Raw genomic sequence first — 21302 nt, 5'->3', positions numbered from 1 at the left:
TACATCAAAATGCATAAACTCATAATATAACTGTCATCATAACCTTAAGCATGCGGACCCTACGGGTTCGAGAACAATGTAGACATGACCGAGACACGTCTCCGGTCAATAACTAATAGTGGGACCTGGATGCCCATATTGGCTCCTACATATTCTACGAAGACCTTTATCGGTCAGACCGCATAACAACATACGTTGTTCCCTTTGTCATCGGTATGTTACTTGCCCGAGATTCGATCGTCGGTATCCCATACCTAGTTCAATCTCGTTGCCGGCAAGTCTCTTTACTCGTTCCGCAATACATCATCTCGCAACTAACTCATTAGTTGCAATGCTTGCAAGGCTTATGTGATATGCATTACCGAGAGGGCCCAGAGATACCTCTCCGACAATCGGAGTGACAAATCCTAATCTCGAAATACGCCAACCCAACATCTACCTTTGGAGACACCTGTAATGCTCCTTTATAATCACCCAGTTATGTTGTGACGTTTGGTAGCACCCAAAGTGTTCCTTCGGCAAACGGGAGTTGCATAATCTCATAGTTATAGGAACATGTATAAGTCATGAAGAAAGCAATAGCAACATACTAAACGACGGGTGCTAAGATAATAGAATGGGTCATGTCAATCAGATCATTCTCTTAATGATGTGATCCCGTTAATCAAATAACAACTCATTGTTCATGGTTAGGAAACATAACCATCTTTGATTAACGAGCTAGTCAAGTAGAGGCATACTAGTGACACTTTGTTTGTCTATGTATTCACACATGTATTATGTTTCCGGTTAATACAATTCTAGCATGAATAATAAACCTTTATCATGATTATAAGGAAATAAATAATAACTTTATTATTGCCTCTAGGGCATATTTCCTTCAGTCTCCCACTTGCACTAGAGTTAATAATCTAGATTACACCGTAATGATTCTAACACCCATGGAGCCTTGGTGCTGATCATGTTTTGCTCGTGGTAGAGGCTTAGTCAACGGGTCTGCAATATTCAGATCCGTATGTATCTTGCAAATCTCTATGTCTCCCACCTGGACTAGATCCCAGATGGAATTGAAGCATCTCTTGATGTGCTTGGTTCTCTTGTGAAATCTGGATTCCTTTGCCAAGGCAATTGCACCAGTATTGTCACAAAGGATTTTCATTGGACCCGATGCACTAGGTATGACACCTAGATCGGATATGAACTCCTTCATCCAGACTCCTTCATTTGCTACTTCCGAAGCAGCTATGTACTCCGCTTCACATGTAGATCCCGCTACGACGCTTTGTTTAGAACTGCACCAACTGACAGCTCCACCGTTTAATATAAACACGTATCCGGTTTGCGATTTAGAATCGTCCGGATCAGTGTCAAAGCTTGCATCAACGTAACCATTACGACGAGCTCTTTGTCACCTCCATATATGAGAAGCATATCCTTAGTCCTTTTCAGGTATTTTAGGATGTTCTTGACCGCTGTCCAGTGATCCACTCCTGGATTACTTTGGTACCTCCCTGCTAGACTTATAGCAAGGCACACATCAGGTCTGGTACACAGCATTGCATACATGATAGATCCTATGGCTGATGCATAGGGAACATCTTTCATATTCTCTCTATCTTCTGCACTGGTCGGGCATTGAGTCTTACTCAATTTCACACCTTGTAACACAGACAAGAATCCTTTCTTTGCTTGATCCATTTTGAACTTCTTCAAAATTTTGTCAAGGTATGTTGTTTGTGAAAGTCCAATTAAGCGTTTTGATCTATCTCTATAGATCTTTATGCCTAATATGTAAGCAGCTTCACCGAGGTCTTTCATTGAAAAACTCTTATTCAAGTATCCCTTTATGCTACCCAGAAATTCTATATCATTTCCAATTAGTAATATGTCATCCACATATAATATCAGAAATGCTACAGAGCTCCCACTCACTTTCTTGTAAATACAGGCTTCTCCGAAAGTCTGTATAATACCAAATGCTTTGATCACACTATCAAAGCGTTTATTCCAACTTCGAGAGGCTTGCACCAGTCCATAAATGGATCGCTGGAGCTTGCACACTTTGTTAGCTCCTTTTGGATCGACAAAACCTTCTGGTTGCATCATATAAAACTATTCTTCCAGAAATCCATTCAGGAATGCAGTTTTGACATCCATTTGCCAAATTTCATAATCATAAAATGCGACAATTGCTAACATGATTCAGACGGACTTAAGCATCGCTACGGGTGAGAAGGTCTCATCGTAGTCAATCCCTTGCACTTGCCGAAAACCTTTCGTGACAAGTCGAGCTTTGTAGACAGTAATATTACCGTCAGTGTCAGTCTTCTTCTTGAAGATCCATTTATTCTCAATTGCTTGTCGATCATTGGGCAAGTCAACCAAAGTCCATACTTTGTTCTCATACATGGATCCCATCTCAGATTTCATGGCTTCAAGCCACTTTGCGGAATCTGGGCTCACCATTGCTTCTTCATAGTTCGTAGGTTCATCATGATCTAGTAGCATGACTTCCAGAACAGGATTACCGTACCACTCTGGCACGGATCTCACTCTGGTTGATCTACGAGGTTCAGTAGTATCTTGATCTGAAGTTTCATGATCATTATCATTAGCTTCCTCACTAACTGGTGTAGGTGTCACTGGAACAGTTTTCTGTGATGTACTACTTTCCAGTAAGGGAGCAGGTACAGTTACCTCGTCAAGTTATACTTTCCTCCCACTCACTTCTTTCGAGAGAAACTCCTTCTCTAGAAAGTTTCCGAATTTAGCAACAAAAGTCTTGCCTTCGGATCTGTGATAGAAGGTGTATCCAATAGTTTCCTTTGGATATCCTATGAAGACACATTTCTCCGATTTGGGTTCGAGCTTATCAGGTTGAAGCTTTTTCACATAAGCATCGCAGCCCCAAACTTTTAGAAACGACAACTTTGGTTTCTTGCCAAACCACAGTTCATAAGGCGTCGTCTCAACGAATTTTGATGGTGCCCTATTTAACGTGAATGCGGCCGTCTCTAGAGCGTATCCCCAAAACGATAGCGGTAAATCAGTAAGAGACATCATAGATTGCACCATATCCAGTAAAGTACAATTACGACGTTCGGACACACCATTACGCTAAGGTGTTCCGGGCGGCGTGAGTTGCGAAACTATTCCACAATTTTTCAAATGTACACCAAACTCGTAACTCAAATATCCTCCTCCACGATCAGATCGTAGAAACTTTATTTTCTTGTTACGATGATTTTCAACTTCACTCCGAAATTCCTTGAACTTTTCAAATGTTTCAGATTTATGTTTCATTAAGTAGATATACTCATATCTGCTTAAATCATCTGTGAAGGTGAGAAAATAACGATATCCGCCACAAGCCTCAATATTCATCGGACCACATACATCTGTATGTATGATTTCCAACAAATCTGTTGCTCTCTCCATAGTACCGGAGAACGGTGTTTTGGTCATCTTGCCCATGAGGCACGGTTCGCAAGTACCAAGTGATTCATAATCAAGTGGTTCCAAAAGTCCATCGGTATGGAGTTTCTTCATGCACTTTACACCGATATGACCTAAACGGCAGTGCCACAAATAAGTTACACTATCATTATCAACTCTGCATCTTTTGGCTTCAACATTATGAATATGTGTATTACTACTATCGAGATTCAATAAGAATAGACCACTCTTCAAGGGTGCATAACCATAAAAGATATTACTCATATAAATAGAACAACCATTATTCTCTAATTTAAATGAATAACCGTCTCGCATCAAACAAGATCCAGATATAATGTTCATGCTCAACGCTGGCACCTAACAATTATTTAGGTCTAATACTAATCCCGAAGGTAGATGTAGAGGTAGCGTGCCGACCGCGATCACATCGACTTTGGAACCGTTTCCCACGCGCATCGTCACCTCGTCCTTAGCCAATCTTTGCTTAATCCGTAGTCCCTGTTTCGAGTTGCAAATATTAGCAACAGAACCAGTATCAAATACCGAGGTGCTACTGCAAGCATTGATAAGGTACACATCAATAACATGTATATCACATATACCTTTGTTCACATTGCCATCCTTCTTATCCGCCAAATACTTGGGGCAGTTCCGCTTCCAGTGACCAGTCTGCTTGCAATAGAAGCACTCAGTTTCAGACTTAGGTCCAGGTTTGGGTTTCTTCTCTTGAGTAGCAACTTGCTTACCGTTCTTTTTGAAGTTCCCCTTCTTCTTCCCTTTGCCCTTTTTCTTGAAACTAGTGGTCTTGTTCACCATCAACACTTGATGCTCCTTCTTGATTTCTACCTCCGCAGCTTTCAGCATTGCGAAGAGCTCGGGAATAGTCTTGTTCATCCCTTGCATATTATAGTTCATCACAAAGCTCTTGTAGCTTGGTGGCAGTGATTGAAGAATTCTGTCAATGACGCAATCATCTGGAAGATTAACTCCCAATTGAATCAAGTGATTATTATACCCAGACATTTTGAGTATATGCTCACTAACAGAACTGTTCTCCTCCATCTTGCAGCTATAGAACTTATTGGAGACTTCATATCTCTCAATCCGAGCATTTTCTTGAAATATTAACTTCAACTCCTGGAACATCTCATATGCTCCATGACGTTCAAAACGTCGTTGAAGTCCCGATTCTAAGCCGTAAAGCATGGCACACTGAACTATCGAGTAGTCATCAGCTTTGCTCTGCCAGACGTTCATAACATCCGGCGTTGCTCCTGCAGCAGGCCTGGCACCCAGCGGTGCTTCCAGGACGTAATTCTTCTGTGCAGCAATGAGGATAATCCTCAAGTTACGGACCCAGTCCGTGTAATTGCTACCATCATCTTTCAACTTTGCTTTCTCAAGGAACGCATTAAAATTCAACGGAACAACAGCACGAGCCATCTATCTACAATCAAACATAAACAAGCAAGATACTAATCAGGTACTAAGTTTCATGATAAATTTAAGTTCAGTTAATCAAGTTAATTAAAGAACTCCCACTTAGATAGACATCCCTCTAATCTTCTTAGTGATTACGTGATCCAAATCAACTAAACCATAACCGATCATCACGTGAGATGGAGTAGTTTTCAATGGTGAACATCGTTATGTTGATCATATCTACTATATGATTCACGCTCGACCTTTCGGTCTCCGTGTTCCGAGGCCATATCTGTATATGCTTGGCTCGTCAAGTATAACCTGAGTATTCCGCGTGTGCAACTGTTTTGCACCCGTTGTATTTGAACGTAGAACCTATCACACCCGATCATCACGTGGTGTCTCAGCACGAAGAACTTTCGCAACGGTGCATACTCAGGGAGAACACTTTTTGATAATTTAGTGAGAGACCATCTTATAATGCTACCGTCAATCAAAGCAAGATAAGATGCATAAAAGGATAAACATCACATGCAATCAATATAAGTGATATGATATGGCCATCATCATCTCGTGCTTGTGATCTCCATCTCCGAAGCATCGTCGTGATCACCATCGTCACCGGCGTGACACCTTGATCTCCATCGTAGCATCGTTGTCGTCTCGCCAAGCTTATGCTTCCACGACTATCACTACCGCTTAGTAAAGCATTACATCATGATTTCATTGCATACAATAAAACGACAACCATAAGGCTCCTGCCAGTTGCCGATAACTCGGTTACAAAACATGATCATCTCATACAATAAAATTCAGCATCATGTCTTGACCATATCACATCACAACATGCCCTGCAAAAACAAGTTAGACGTCTTCTACTTTGTTGTTGCAAGTTTTACGTGGCTGCTACGGGCTTAAGCAAGAACCAATCTCACCTACGCATCAAAACCACAACGATAGTTTGTCAAATAGACTCCGTTTTAACCTTCGCAAGGACCGGGCGTAGCCCGACTTGGTTCAACTAAAGTTGGAGAGACAGTTGCCCGCAAGCCACCTATGTGCAAAGCACGTCGGGGGAACCGGTCTCGCGTAAGCGTACGCGTAATGTTGGTCCGGGTCGTCTCGTCCAACAATGCCGCCGAACCAAAGTATGACATGCTGGTAGGCAGTATGACTTATATCGCCCACAACTCACTTGTGTTCTACTCGTGCATATAACATCAACATATAAAACCTAGGCTCGGATGCCACTGTTGGGTTTCGTAGTAATTTCAAAAAAATTCCTACGCACACGCAAGATCATGTGATGCATAGCAACGAGAGGGGAGAGTGTTGTCTACGTACCCACGCAGACCGACTGCGGAAGCGATGACGCAACATAGAGGAAGTAGTTGTACGTCTTCCCGATCCAACCGATCAAGCACCGAAACTACGGCACCTCCGAGTTCGAGCACACGTTCAGCTCGATGACGATCCCCGAACTCCGATCCAGCAAAGTGTCGGGGAAGAGTTCCGTCAGCACGACGGCGTGGTGACAATCTTGATGTACTACAGCAGCAGGGCTTCGCCTAAACTACGGTACAGTATTATCGAGGACTATGGTGGCTGGGGGCACCGCACACGGCTAAGGAATAGATCACGTGGATCAACTTGTGTCTTTCTGGGGTGCCTCTGCCTCAGTATATAAATGACTAGAGGGGGAGGCTGGCCGGCCAAGCTTGGCACGCCAGGAGAGTCCTACTCCCTCTAGGAGTAGGATTCCCCCCCCCAATCCTAGTTGGAATAGGATTCGCGGAGGGGGAAACGAGAGAGGGGGGGCCGGCCACCTATCCTAGTCCTAATAGGACTAGGGGAGGGTGGGGGGCGCGCAGCCCATCTTGGGCAGCCCCTTCTCTTTTCCACTAAGGCCCACTATGGCCCATATAGCTCCCGGGGGGGGGGGGGGGGGGGTTCCGGTAACCTCCCGGTACACCGGTAAAATCCCGATTTCACCCGGAACACTTCCGATGTCCAAGGCTTCCAATATATCAATCTTTATGTCTCGACCATTTCGAGACTCCTCGTCATGTCGGTGATCACATCCGGGACTCCGAACAACCTTCGGTACATCAAAATGCATAAACTCATAATATAACTGTCATCGTAACCTTAAGCGTGCGGACCCTACGGGTTCGAGAACAATGTAGACATGACCGAGACACATCTCCGGTCAATAACCAATAGCGGGACCTGGATGCCCATATTGGCTCCTACATATTCTACGAAGATCTTTATCGGTCAGACCGCATAACAACATACGTTGTTCCCTTTGTCATCGGTATGTTACTTGCCCGAGATTCGATCATCGGTATCCCATACCTAGTTCAATCTCATTGCCGGCAAGTCTCTTTACTCGTTCCGTAATACATCATCTCGCAACTAACTCATTAGTTGCAATGCTTGCAAGGCTTATGTGATGTGCATCACCGAGAGGGCCCAGAGATACCTCTCCGACAATCGGAGTGACAAATCCTAATCTCGAAATACGCCAACCCAACATCTACCTTTGGAGACACCTGTAATGCTCCTTTATAATCACTCAGTTACGTTGTGACGTTTGGTAGCACCCAAAGTGTTCCTCCGGCAAACGGGAGTTGCATAATCTCATAGTTATAGGAACATGTATAAGTCATGAAGAAAGCAATAGCAACATACTAAATGATCGGGTGCTAAGCTAATGGAATGGGTCATATCAATCAGATCATTCTCTTAATGATGTGATCCCGTTAATCAAATAACAACTCATTGTTCATGGTTAGGAAACATAACCATCTTTGATTAACGAGCTAGTCAAGTAGAGGCATACTAGTGACACTTTGTTTGTCTATGTATTCACACATGTATTATGTTTCCGGTTAATACAATTCTAGCACGAATAATAAACCTTTATCATGATTATAAGGAAATAAATAATAACTTTATTATTGCCTCTAGGGCATATTTCCTTCAATGCAAGGGGTGTTTAAGACAATTCCCGAGCTCTTCGCAATGCTAAAGGCTGCGGAGGTAGAAATCAAGAAGGAGCATTAAGTGTTGATGGTCAACAAGACCACTAGTTTCAAGAAAAAGGGCAAAGGGAAAAAGAAGGGGAACTTCAAGAAGAACAGCAAGCAAGTTGCTGCTCAGGTGAAGAAACCCAAGTCTGGACCTAAGCCTGAAACTGAATGCTTCTACCGCAAGCAGACTGGTCACTAGAAGCGGAACTACCCCAAGTATTTGGCGGATAAGAAGGATGACAAGGTGAACAAAGGTATATGTGATATACATGTTATTGATGTGTACCTTACTAGAGCTCGCAGTAGCACCTGGGTATTTGATACTGGTTCTGTTGCTAATATTTGCAACTCGAAACAGGGACTACGGATTAAGCGAACACTGGCAAAGGACAAGGTGACGATGCGCGTGGGAAATGGTTCCAAAGTCGATGTGATCGCGGTCGGCACGCTACCTCTACATCTACCTTCGGGATTAGTATTAGACCTAAATAATTGTTATTTGGTGCCAGCATTGAGCATGAACATTATATCTGGATCTTGTTTGATGCGAGACGGTTATTCATTTAAATCAGAGAATAATGGTTGTTCTATTTATATGAGTAATATCTTTTATGGTCATGCACCCTTGAAGAGTGGTCTATTTTTGATGAATCTCGATAGTAGTGATACACATATTCATAATGTTGAAGCCAAAAGATGCAGAGTTGATAATGATAGTGCAACTTATTTGTGGCACTGCAGTTTAGGTCATATCGGTGTAAAGCGCATGAAGAAACTCCATACTGATGGACTTTTGGAACCACTTGATTATGAATCACTTGGTACTTGCGAACCGTACCTCATGGGCAAGATGACTAAAACGCCGTTCTCCGGTACTATGGAGAGAGCAACAGATTTGTTGGAAATCATACATACAGATGTATGTGGTCCGATGAATGTTGAGGCTCGTGGCGGATATCGTTATTTTCTCACCTTCACAGATGATTTAAGCAGATATGGGTATATCTACTTAATGAAGCATAAGTCTAAAACATTTGAAAAGTTCAAAGAATTTCAGAGTGAAGTTGAAAATCATCGTAACAAGAAAATAAAGTTTCTACGATCTGATCATGGAGGAGAATATTTGAGTTACGAGTTTGCTCTACATTTGAAACAATGCAGAATAGTTTCGCAGCTCACGCCACCCGGAACACCACAACGTAATGGTGTGTCTGAACGTCGTAATCATACTTTACTTGATATGGTGCGATCTATGATGTCTCTTACAGATTTACCGCTATCATTTTTGGGGTTATGCTTTAGAGACGACCGCATTCACGTTAAATAGGGCACCATCAAAATCCGTTGAGACGACGCCTTATGAACTATGGTTTGGCAAGAAACCAAAGTTGTCGTTTCTTAAAGTTTGGGGCTGTGATGCTTATGTGAAAAAGCTTCAACCTGATAAGCTCGAACCCAAATCAAAAAAATGTGTCTTCATAGGATACCCAAAGGAGACTGTTGGGTACACCTTCTATCACAGATCCGAAGGCAAGCCATTCGTTGCTAAAAATGGATCCTTTCTAGAAAAGGATTTTCTCTCGAAAGAAGTGAGTGGGAGGAAAGTAGAACTCGATGAGGCAACTGTATCTGCTCCCTTACTGGAAAGTAGTACATCACAGAAACCGGTTTATGTGACACCTAAACCAATTAGTGAGGAAGTTAATGATGATGATCATAGAACTTCAGATCAAGTTGCTACTGAACCTCGTAGATAAAACAGAGTAAGATCCACACCAGAGTGGTACGATAATCCTGTTCTGGAAGTCATGCTACTAGATCATGATGAACCTATGAACTATGAATAAGCGATGGTGAGTCCAGATTCCGCGAAATGGCTTTTAGCCATGAAATCTGAGATGGGATCCATGTATGAGAACAAAGTGTGGACTTTGGTTGACTTGCCCGATGATCGGCAAGCAATTGAGAATAAATGGATCTTCAAGAAGAAGACTGACGCTGACGGTAATGTTACCGTCTACAAAGCTCGACTTGTTGCAAAAGGTTTTTGACAAGTTCAAGGGATTGACTACGATGAGACCTTCTCACCCGTAGCAATGCTTAAGTCTGTCCGAATCATGTTAGCAATTGCCGCATTTTATGATTATGAAATTTGGCAAATGGATGTCAAAACTGCATTCCTGAATGGATTTCTGGAAGAAGAGTTGTATATGATGCAACCAGAAGGTTTTGTCGATCCAAAGGGAGCTAACAAAGTGTGCAAGCTCCAGCGATCCATTTATGGACTGGTGCAAGCCTCTCGGAGTTGGAATAAACGCTTTGATAGTGTGATCAAAGCATTTGGTTTTATACAGACTTTTGGAGAAGCCTGTACTTACAAGAAAGTGAGTGGGAGCTCTGTAGCATTTCTGATATTATATGTGGATGACATATTACTAATTGGAAATGATATAGAATTTCTGGATAGCATAAAGGGATACTTGAATAAGAGTTTTTCAATGAAAGACCTCGGTGAAGTTGCTTACATATTAGGCATTAAGATCTATAGAGATAGATCAAGACGCTTAATTGGACTTTCACAAAGCACATACCTTGACAAAGTTTTGAAGAAGTTCAAAATGGATCAAGCAAAGAAAGGGTTCTTGCCTGTGTTACAAGGTGTGAAGTTGAGTAAGACTCAATGCCTGACCACTACAGAAGATAGAGAGAAAATGAAAGATGTTCCCTATGCTTCAGCCATAGGCTCTATCATGTATGCAATGCTGTGTATCAGACCTGATGTGTGCCTTGCTATAAGTCTAGCAGGGAGGTACCAAAGTAATCCAAGAGTGGATCACTGGACAGCGGTCAAGAACATCCTGAAATACCTGAAAAGGACTAAGGATATGTTTCTCGTTTATGGAGGTGACAAAGAGCTCATCGTAAATGGTTACATTGATGCAAGCTTTGACACTGATCCGGACGATTCTAAATCGCAAACCAGATACGTGTTTACATTAAACGGTGGAGATGTCGGTTGGTGCAGTTCTAAACAAAGCGTCGTGGCGGGATCTACGTGTGAAGCGGAATACATAGCTGCTTCGGAAGCAGCAAATGAAGGAGTCTGGATGAAGGAGTTCATATCCGATCTAGGTGTCATACCTAGTGCATCGGGTCCAATGAAAATCTTTTGTGACAATACTGGTGCAATTGCCTTGGCAAAGGAATCTAGATTTCACAAGAGAACCAAGCACATCAAGAGACGCTTCAATTCCATCCGGGATCTAGTACAGGTGGGAGACATGGAGATTTGCAAGATACATATGGATCTGAATGTAGCAGACCCGTTGACTAAACCTCTTCCACGAGCAAAACATGATCAGCACCAAGGCTCCATGGGTGTTAGAATCATTACTGTGTAATCTAGATTATTGACTCTAGTGCAAGTGGGAGACTGAAGGAAATATGCCCTAGAGGCAATAATAAAGTTATTGTTTATTTCCTTATATCATGATAAATGTTTATTATTCATGCTAGAATTATATTAACCGGAAACATAATACATGTGTGAATACATGGACAAACAGAGTGTCACTAGTATGCCTCTACTTGACTAGCTCGTTAATCAAAGATGGTTATGTTTCCTAACCATGGACAAAGAGTTGTTATTTGATTAACGGGATCACATCATTAGGTGAATGATTTGATTGACATGACCCATTCCATTAGCTTAGCACCCGATCGTTTAGTATGTTGCTATTGCTTTCTTCATGACTTATACATGTTCCTATGACTATGAGATTATGCAACTCCCGTTTGCCGGAGGAACACTTTGTGTGCTACCAAACGTCACAACGTAACTGGGTGATTATAAAGGTGCTCTACAGGTGTCTCCAAAGGTACATGTTGGGTTGGCGTATTTCGAGATTAGGATTTGTCACTCCGATTGTCGGAGAGGTATCTCTGGGCCCTCTCGGTAATGCACATCACATAAACCTTGCAAGCATTGCAACTAATGAGTTAGTTGTGAGATGATGTATTACGGAACGAGTAAAGAGACTTGCCGGTAACGAGATTGAACTAGGTATTGAGATACCGACGATCGAATCTCGGGCAAGTAACATACCGATGACAAAGGGAACAACATATGTTGTTATGCGGTCTGACCGATAAAGATCTTCGTAGAATATGTAGGAAACAATATGAGCATCCAGGTTCCACTATTGGTTATTGATCGGAGACGTGTCTCGGTCATGTCTACATTGTTCTCGAACTGTAGGGTCCGCACGCTTAACGTTACGATGACAGTTTCATTATGAGTTTATGTATTTTGATGTACCGAAGGTTGTTCGGAGTCCCGGATGTGATCATGGACATGACGAGGAGTCTCGAAATGGTCGAGACATAAAGATCGATATATTGGAAGCCTATATTTGGATATCGGAATCGTTCCGGGTGAAATCGGGATTTTACCGGAGTATCGGGGGGTTACCGAAACCCCCCCCCCCCCCCCGGGGGGTTATTGGGCCTACATGGGCCCTAAGGGAGAAGAGGAAAGGAGGCAAGAGGTGTTCGCGCGCCCCTCCCCTCCCTAGTCCGAATAGGACAAGGAGAGGGGGGCGCCCCTCCTTTCCTTTCCCTCTTCCTCCTCTTTCCCACTTCTCCTTCTCCAACTAGGAAAGAAGGGAGTCCTACTGCCGGTGGGAGTAGGACTCCCCCTTGGCACGCCCTCCTTGGCCGGCCGCCCCCTCCTCTTGGCTCCTTTATATACGGGGGCAGGGGGCACCCTAGAACACACAAGTTGAACTTCGTGATCGTTCCCTAGCCGTGTGTGGTGCCCCCCTTCACCATATTTCACCTCGATCATATTGTAGTGGTGCTTAGGCGAAGCCCTGCGACGGTTGAACATCAAGATTTTCACCACGCCGTCATGCTGACGGAACTCCTCCCCGAAGCTTTGCTGGATCGGAGCCTGGGGAGCGTCATCTAGCTGAACGTGTGCCAAGAACTCGGAGGTGCCGGAGTAACGGTGCTTGGATCGGTTGGACCGGGAAGACGTACGACTACTTCCTCTACGTTGCGTCAACGCTTCCGCTTCGGTCTACGAGGATACGTAGACAACACTCTCCCCTCTCGTTGCTATGCATCACCATGATCTTGCGTGTGCGTAGGAAATTTTTTGAAATTACTACGTTCCCCAACACTCCCTCCCCCGCGTTCGCCGCCGGCCTGAACACCCAGTACAACTACTCGCCGCCGACCTACTCAGGTTCGCCTGCGCTGCCTCTGCGTCGTGGCGCCCTACCCTTCACACATATCTCGGTGACACCGTTCAGCGGCACCGACGCCGACATGGACGAGATCATCACGAGCGGCTCCATCGCTGCCCCTTCATGCCTTGGTTTCTGCATGCAAGATGAAACTCTGGACGCTGCTGTCGACATGGAAGACGAGCTCGACGATGCCGAGGAGGAGGTGGAGGAGGAAGAACCGACGAAGGTGGAGCCGGCGCCCAAAGGGAGAAAGAAAATGCAGGCGGCCACCACCAGGCCAGGCGAGCCTCGCGTCAAGTGGAAGTCCAAGGAAGGGAGTCCCTCGCCGAAGCATGGAAGACCCTCAGCATCGACCCGATCACTGGCTCCAATCAGAATGCCGACACGTACTGGAGAAAGATTAAGATGGCGTTCGACAACCGCAAGTTGGTCGACCCCGACTTCGCCAACATCCACATGGACAGCGGCGCGAAGGCCATGCCGAATCACTGGGCGACCATCCAGACGGCCTGCAACCAGTGGCATGTGATTCAAGAGGAGCCCGCGGCTCGCCCGGAAAGCGGCACCAAAGTCGAGGGTCAGGTATGGCCATCGTTCACCGGCCCAGCCCGTTGATGTGTACTTCACTGACACTTTTTCCTCGGTTGTGCAGATGGTTCGGATGTTCAACATGTTTCGCTAGGACAACAACAACCAAGAGTTCAAGTTCCTTCATGTGTTCACCAGGATCGAGTCGTGCGAGAAATGGACGAAGGTCCGTCTCGCTCTCGCCAAGGCGAAGGACGCCTACAACCCGGACGCGCCTGCCTCAGCGATGGCAGAAGGGCGCCCTGATGGCAACAAAGGAGCCAAGGTAGCGAGGGACGCGGCACCCGGTGCTGAACGACTGCAATCGTCGATCGAGCAATGCATCGCCGATGGCAAGAACAACGCCGCCAAGAGGAAGGAGAAATCCGATGTGAGGTGGTCGGCGTTGATGACAAAACAGGACGCCAAGCTCAACCTTCTCAGGACCAACGTCGCCGCGAAGAAGAGGAACACCAACCTGGCGTTCTTGATGGGGGGAGACACGTCGACGATGGACGAGCAGGTGAAGGCGTGGTACCTAGCGGAGTGAGGCCTCATCTTGAACCAGATGTAGGGACCGGCGACGACCACCTCTCCTACGCCCACGCTGACCCCAAGCATTGAAGTTGTGCCCACGCCGATTCCGAGCCCGAGCACTGAAGTTACGTCCATGCCGACCCCGAGCCCGAGCACTGTTGAAGTTGTGCCCTCGTCGATGCCGACCTCGGCCAGCCCTGTGGCAGAGGAGCCTGCTGTTTGATGAGCTTCATGTCTATAGTTCCTACCATTTTGATTGCAGGATTTTGGCTATAATGATCGCCGACCTGTGGCATGATGGTCGCCGAACTGTGGTGTTTTTTGGTAGCGGGAAAATAAACTTTAAATTTTTATGCGTTTGGGGCCGAAACCTGTGCAATATGAGCTTTCTTGCAAAAGGTTTTGAAACATCGTCTTTATTGCGATGAATGGGTATCGTTGGATTCTGCTGGATCTAACGGTTGAGGCGGCGGATCTTTAAAAAAATCACCATCCTTAATGAATACTAGTACATCATGTATTGAAGATTGGAGATGCTCTAATAAGTGAGCACGAAATTCCCCATTGCTAGGGTTTTCCAGCGGAGCTCGTGTGGAGGCAGAGAAAGGAAGACGAGCACATAAATCAGAAGGCGGGCGTGGCCTCGGTGGCGCTGCTTGGGTCACTCAAGGCAGGGGAAGATGGAGAGGGGAGAGAAGCGAAGCAGGGCGGTCGCGGCGGCGCTAGACGTTTGAGGGGAGGGGCAACTGGATTGGATGGAGCCCGCGGAACGGGGGGCGCCGGCGAAAGGAGGAGCGCAGCATCGACCCAGCCTGCCTGCCGCCGATGACCAAACCTCAGGTATGCGCGCGCTCCACGGGGCCAGATTCGAAAGGGGCCAGACGATTTTCTCGCGTTGATTCGGCAGTTTACCCCCATTCAGTAGCTGCGCAAGGACCAGAGCCACTCTCTTGGCCGATTTAGAAGGGTGGCCGTGAGCAGAGCACCCGTTCATCGATTAGAAGCGCTCGTTTTCTTACGATTCTTGCTGAGGAGGGAGTGGAGCACCCCTTGTTCATTCTTACGAATTACAGTACGTAGATTTTTGGGGAATGTTTTTTTAGCCAATGTTTTTACCGTCAAGGGGCATGCTCACAAACACCTCCAGAAGACAGGTGAGGATTAGCGCGAGCGCAAAGTTCCTTCCTAGCGCAAGCTACACGGTCCCTCTTATCTGGACCGTTGGCTTGCTTCGTGATTGGTGCAGGAAAAGAGCAACATGTGCGCGTAGCTGTTTCATGCAACATCCTTTGCAGGCGCTGTCCTGTCTAGGTAACAGTAATCCAAAGAAGGAATAGCCCTGTATGCTAGTCCTTGTGGGTCCTCCCACCGCTGACGCCTGTCACATTTATCTCTGTTGCGTCTTATCAGCCGCCCCCACATCCATCTGCGATAAAACAAAGCATCCACGTATAGTACAGCGATCATAGGACGAAGCAAGATTATCTTCGTTGTATTTTAAGTACATGACTGAATCATTGTTGGATAAAATGTCAGATATTTCACACACACAAAATATGTTAAAACGTCAATAAAAAAACAAGCTCTAGATAAAACGTCAGATTATCACTCATCACTATTGGCAAATATTTAAATGCATGTCATCCCTGTCCCTCTCTTTCACTGTAGCACAAGACAGATGCTGCAAGACAAAAGCTTGGGATGCTGTGCGTTGCTTGTGGACAAATGCATGCAGCAGCACATGGTATATCATGGCGTGTACTGTACCCTGGTAGGCGTCAGACTATTAAGCGGTGACCGCCTGGTGCAGCAGCTTATTTGTGAATCTGTGCACATATCCAGATGCACCTGAGCAAACATTTGAATGGTTAAGGTAGTGGGTGCCATGTAGCTCGACCTACAAAAAACTGCTCTCTTAGCGCGAGGGGGCATGTTTTTTGTGCTTTCTAGTGAGACTGGTTGTAGCATTTTGTTTTCATCGAAACATGCAATTTACTTGTGGTATATAAGTAGCTTTCCTCAGGCAAATTGATAAAGCAAGTCCTCTCTCACTTTGTTTGTGCCAGCGAAGCAAGTTTCTTATGTCTATCTCTTCATGGCGATCTGCCATTGTTGTATTTTTGTGTGTGCCAATGAAGCAAGTAGATAGGTAGATAGAGATGGAGGTAGAAGAGATAGAGATATAACAGATAGAGAGAAGCAATCTACTTGTGCTCAGTAGATTTTCCAGGCCATTTGATACATCTAGTTCTCCCACCTTTTTAGTGTTAATGAAGCAAGGGTTTCGTTTATCCTCTGTATGTCCGTGCAAGAGCCTGCGTCGTTGCTCACTTTGTGTTTTTGGGTCTTTGTTGGTCAACACTGATCAGATGCCTAACCCGCAAAAACAAAACACTGATCAGATGCCTGATACAATACATTCCATTAAACCTTTGGGACAACATGAGGCATTTTTCTGAGAGAACGCTCTTACTTTTCATCTGTGATTGTTGCTACGCAGATGGATAGATAGATAGATATGGCATTTTTACTCAACTCCTCAAGTCATTTCGTTGATATTTTCTGCTTTTCTTTGTTCCTTACTTAGCATAGTAAAGTTTCTTCTCCACAGTCCAGCAATAATGTAGCTTATCCATTGTCTTATTTAAGATGCAGTAGCTGTGTCTTGCACCAGATTTTTGTAGCAAGTTTTCCATGTTCCACAATAGCACAAAGAGGATCCTTGTCTGAATTGGTAATTTTTACTACTGGGGCATATCAGTTTTCTTTCCAGTAATGTAGTAGCTGGAACAATCTAATTTAGCTTGCCTAGATGGTATAGTACATTGCCTAGGCCACAAGCATGTTAATTTGCATTTCATGTTAAGATGATCCATTTATAAATCTGGATTTTAGAGTAAAGTTGCTTTTTCCACACAAAAATGGTGCATTCTAAAAAGTTCTCACACAAACAAACTGGCATAGTACTATCTGGGGAACATATAGGTCATTTTGTCGTGAAAGGCAAGCAACCAACAATATTTTTACTTATAAACCAACTATATGTGAAGCAACTTATTACAATTCAGTTGTGCACAAGCCAACCTAACATTTCCTATGCATATATGCAGGTCAGGATCGCTCACAGGCAAAACGAATCGACAATTCTGGCTTCAAGTTTCTAAAGACCTTGTACCCAGAATCTTTGAAGAATCAAATCAAGGGGAGAGGTAGGAGGATATTTTTTGAGATTCCTGTGTCTTCTGCCAAACAGATCAGAATACTACGAGTGTTGCTACAGATCAGGGTTGTGACAAAATAAACACACCTAGATTTCTGTGTTTGCGCCTGTGCTTGCATAACTTGTTGTGAAGACTTCTATGTTTTTGTTTCTCTTAACCTTCAGGACGCCATGGCCGCCTCTTTTTCCTGTTTGTTCCACCCTTTCTTGTGTGGTGGCATTTTGTCCCCTGTTTTGCTTTTGCCTGTGCGTGATGGGGATCAGCTGGGGGCATGGTGTGGGTATGGACACGTGCAGGGGTGGGAATCACATGATGGACCGACCCCTTTCCATTTTGGGTATGTTTTTGCCACGAGCCAGGAAATTGGGATGGCGCCCGCGCGCCATCTAGTTGCCTCCCTCACATAATGCATACTCCCTCCATCCCAAAATAAGTGACTTTTGTTTAGTACAAAGTTATAATTTTGCGATCTCAAATTGCATAGTTGTTCTGCCGTTCTTTGTTGTACATATATGGAATGTAACAATGCTCCTTTCAACTTATGGAATCGCTGGTCAATTAGGGGAGAAGACGTCCCAGCAGCTCCCCGAGAACGAGTGCCCACTTCCCTACATCTCAGGGAAGCGGAAGCGCCCCGAACCCCTCGCTGATTCGAGCGACAGCTACTCAAGAAGTTTCCTTCCCTCCCACGATAACGACGCCAACGGCCCCCTCAGGTTCGTCTGTGCCCCCACTTTTTTTCTCGGATCAAGAGTAGAGCCGCCACAGAGCAGAGGCTTGTGCAGCTTGGGTAGGAGATGTACATGGTGTCAAGTAGTGAAGCTTTTGATTCTTACTCCCTTTGTCTCATAATGTAAGACGTTTTTTTGACATTAGTGTAGTTTTAAAAAATGTCTTACATTATGGGACGGAGGGAGTACTTCTGTACATGTGCTTGAGAATATTTGCTTCTCATTTTAACATAGGAAGCCTGGTTGTAACTTGACTGGGTTGATGATACATCACCTGGCATCTGGTAGTTTCGTTCTTGCTGCTAGCTTTATCTGCTCAAGAATGAAATGCTAAACTGTGCTAGTCTCTAGCCTCTAGACTGCAGTGACTGCAACATGTTTTTGCGTCTGCAGAAGTCCGAAGTATAGACTTGTCAATTTTTAATTGGTTGTAACACAGAGGTGAAGAGCACCAAATCATGTACTCCCTCCGTTCCAAAATAGATGACCCAACTTTTTACTAACTTTATATTTTGGAACGGAGGGAGTACTTGACAACATCAAGATGTATATGCTTAGTTTTCAACACTTTGATCATTATTAGCAATATATGGTGCTTGATCTGCTATTTCTTTAGCAATTAATATACTGCTAAATATTCAATATATAGTCTTAATTTGCAATCAAAACAACAAAAGACACACAAAAAAAGCTACTGTTTACTCACTGTAAAGGGATGCATTGTTTTCTGGTGGTTGGGCTGGACCGAGCAAAGACACCCATACAGAGCGAGCCAGAGCGTGGCTCGGACTGAACTCGGCTCGACTTCAGCCCTACCCTCTATATATACCGAGGTGAGAGGGGATTGTGGTTATTGCCTCTGATTGCTTCTAACTATCTCATATCTCGTATACAGTTCATTGAAAATATGAAGAGGAGCAGCGTAGTCTATGTGGTTGCTGTTTTGTCGGGTGCCTTGTCATGGTTGGGCAATGTAAGCACATCTTCACTATCATATTGCTTATATCCTTGCAGCCTGCCCACTATCTTTCAAAACTATTGTTTCTGTATGTACATAAGATACTTGCCTACTGTGCACTGACAACCATATAATGTCATATGCAACAGGTCGCTCCGACCCCAAGAGCACCTACGAAGATGGCCATGACAACGCGACTATGGTGGCCTCGTCATTAGATGAGAGCAAACTTACCATAAAATGGTGTGTCGCAAGGGATTGTAACACCAAAGGTGAACCAAATGCCCATCACTGCTTTTGCTGCCTCAATGCGCAGGGAGCTCCTTGTTTCAGTTCCAGAGGAGATTGCCAGGATCACTGCCCAACTTTGCCACCCGGAAAATAAGGATGTTCTAGCTGATATGTATTTGATCACATCCCTTTTAGTTCCAGAGGAGATTTCCAGGATCACTGCCCAACTTTGCCACCCCGAAAATAAGGATTTTCTAGCTGATACAGTATGTATTTGATCACATCCCTACCTAGCTGCAGCGTCGTCGCCGATCTAGGCATCCGTGTAGGTCTTCGTAAAGGATGTGGCTGGGAGATTCACCAGCGGTGGGATCTGTGTGAATCTGTTATCATTCATGTATTTGAAGAATTCTAGTTGGTGTAAGCTCACAAAACCTCCAATTAGATTAGATGAGATACGTTTGTAGAATATAAATTCTGCACTCGATATCAGTGGCAAGCTATTTTGCATCTTCATGTTTTTGTGCTTCCAGTACGCCTTGTTTATATAGTGATAGCAATCTTTTTTGCTTCATGCATTCATGCTTCCTACGTACAGCAGAATTTCAATCTACTTCCATGCTTCTAGGTAGCTTCCTATGTACTGCTGTATCTACCATCCTTGGCATGTACGATTGGATTTCAATCTATTGCCATGCTTGCTCGCTGTACATATTATTTTTTCATTACATCTATACTTCCTAGGTGTCTTACATACAGATACTTCTTCCATGCAATGGAGCTTCACTCTCTTGCCATGTTTCGTAGATGTACAGATGTAAAGTCCATTGCTTCGGAGCATTCATGTTTTTTTATGTATAGATAGAACTGCAATCATGCTTCTTGATTTAGTATATGTGTTTCCATTGTTTGTAGATTTTTATTTTATTTTTATTAAACAGACATGCTTCATTATATTTCTCATCACTTGTATAATTGCATTTCCTTGCATTGCCACTTCAGGTTGTAATTAGCTTTTTCTTTCTAGTGATAATGCATATATATTCTATAGTTAATCCATATCTATTTATATTTCATTGCATATATCTTCTCAGGCGGTCTCTCTATCCTCGGTTGTAACCCTATGCTTTAATGCTTAAGACAATTACAATGACACGTTTGCCAATCCATTTGCTGGAGTACATAATTGTATATGTATGCTTCCATCTTACTTATTATTGATTTGAAATGCTAAATTATGTGGTTCGATTATACATATGTTTTTCCACACTAGTTCACCAAACATACCTTGCTTATATGCTTCCATTCAAACCTTTTGTTGCTTCAGTTGGAATGACGTTTTGCTTCAGGTGATTTGGACATTGTTGTAAGCACTGTTTGAATCACCACCGCATTGACTAGTTATTTCTTCAAGCCGGCGGAAGAAAACTAATATGCAGCTCCTAGTGTGTCACATCGGCGCCAAGATAATGCCTGCCTTGAGTTACTACGCCAACAGCCAGCTTGAGGGCCACATTGTCACATCCCATACATAAGCAAGTAGGGAAACTAGTAGAAGCAACATCCAGTTTGTAAGAAATGATTGGGTGTAAATTGTTTGTCATGGATGCTTGTTTCTCATGAAACTATGGAAGCAAAATCTTTCATCCATGGAAACAAACTGAGCACACTTTTATTTCCTGGAAACACATACATCGCTGATGTGTTTGAAGCAATTGTACTCATTATAATGATTCTTCCTGTGGAACGTCTTATTTGTTTAGAAGCAATTTTCCAGTTGACAGAAACACAATTTCAATGTTTTTTTAGTAAAACAAATCACCACTTAAGTACAGATTCATATGCAATTATAGCAAGTTTATTTCATCATGGAAGCCAATTCATTGGTAGAC

The 21302-nt window shown here is 44.1% G+C and overlaps 1 protein-coding gene across 1 annotated transcript; it reads left to right on the top strand.

Annotated features, from left to right (window-relative positions):
* The first annotated feature begins 14821 nt into the window (after positions 1 to 14821).
* Positions 14822 to 19923, top strand: LOC123181740 (uncharacterized). The gene is made up of 5 exons (XM_044594072.1): positions 14822 to 15109; positions 17380 to 17478; positions 18053 to 18206; positions 19117 to 19194; positions 19329 to 19923. The coding sequence occupies exons 1-4, from the start codon at positions 15025 to 15027 to the stop codon at positions 19130 to 19132; spliced, it is 354 nt and encodes a 117-aa protein (XP_044450007.1). The 5' UTR covers positions 14822 to 15024; the 3' UTR covers positions 19133 to 19194; positions 19329 to 19923.
* Positions 19924 to 21302: the final 1379 nt, after the last annotated feature.

The sequence above is a fragment of the Triticum aestivum genome, chromosome 1A (genome assembly GCF_018294505.1).
Source record: "Triticum aestivum cultivar Chinese Spring chromosome 1A, IWGSC CS RefSeq v2.1, whole genome shotgun sequence".
NCBI lineage: Eukaryota > Viridiplantae > Streptophyta > Magnoliopsida > Poales > Poaceae > Triticum > Triticum aestivum.
Note: the sequence above shows the minus strand (reverse complement) of the source record. Positions and strands in the feature narration are given on the sequence as shown.

Bases quoted from the DNA above. Each gene is read 5' to 3' on its own strand.
- LOC123181740 (XM_044594072.1), top strand. From the start codon at position 15,025: ATGGAGCCCGCGGAACGGGGGGCGCCGGCGAAAGGAGGAGCGCAGCAT. The intron at 15,110-17,379 runs GTATGCGCGCGC...GCATATATGCAG, and splicing joins CGCCGATGACCAAACCTCAG to GTCAGGATCGCTCACAGGCA. The intron at 17,479-18,052 runs GTAGGAGGATAT...CTGGTCAATTAG, and splicing joins GAATCAAATCAAGGGGAGAG to GGGAGAAGACGTCCCAGCAG.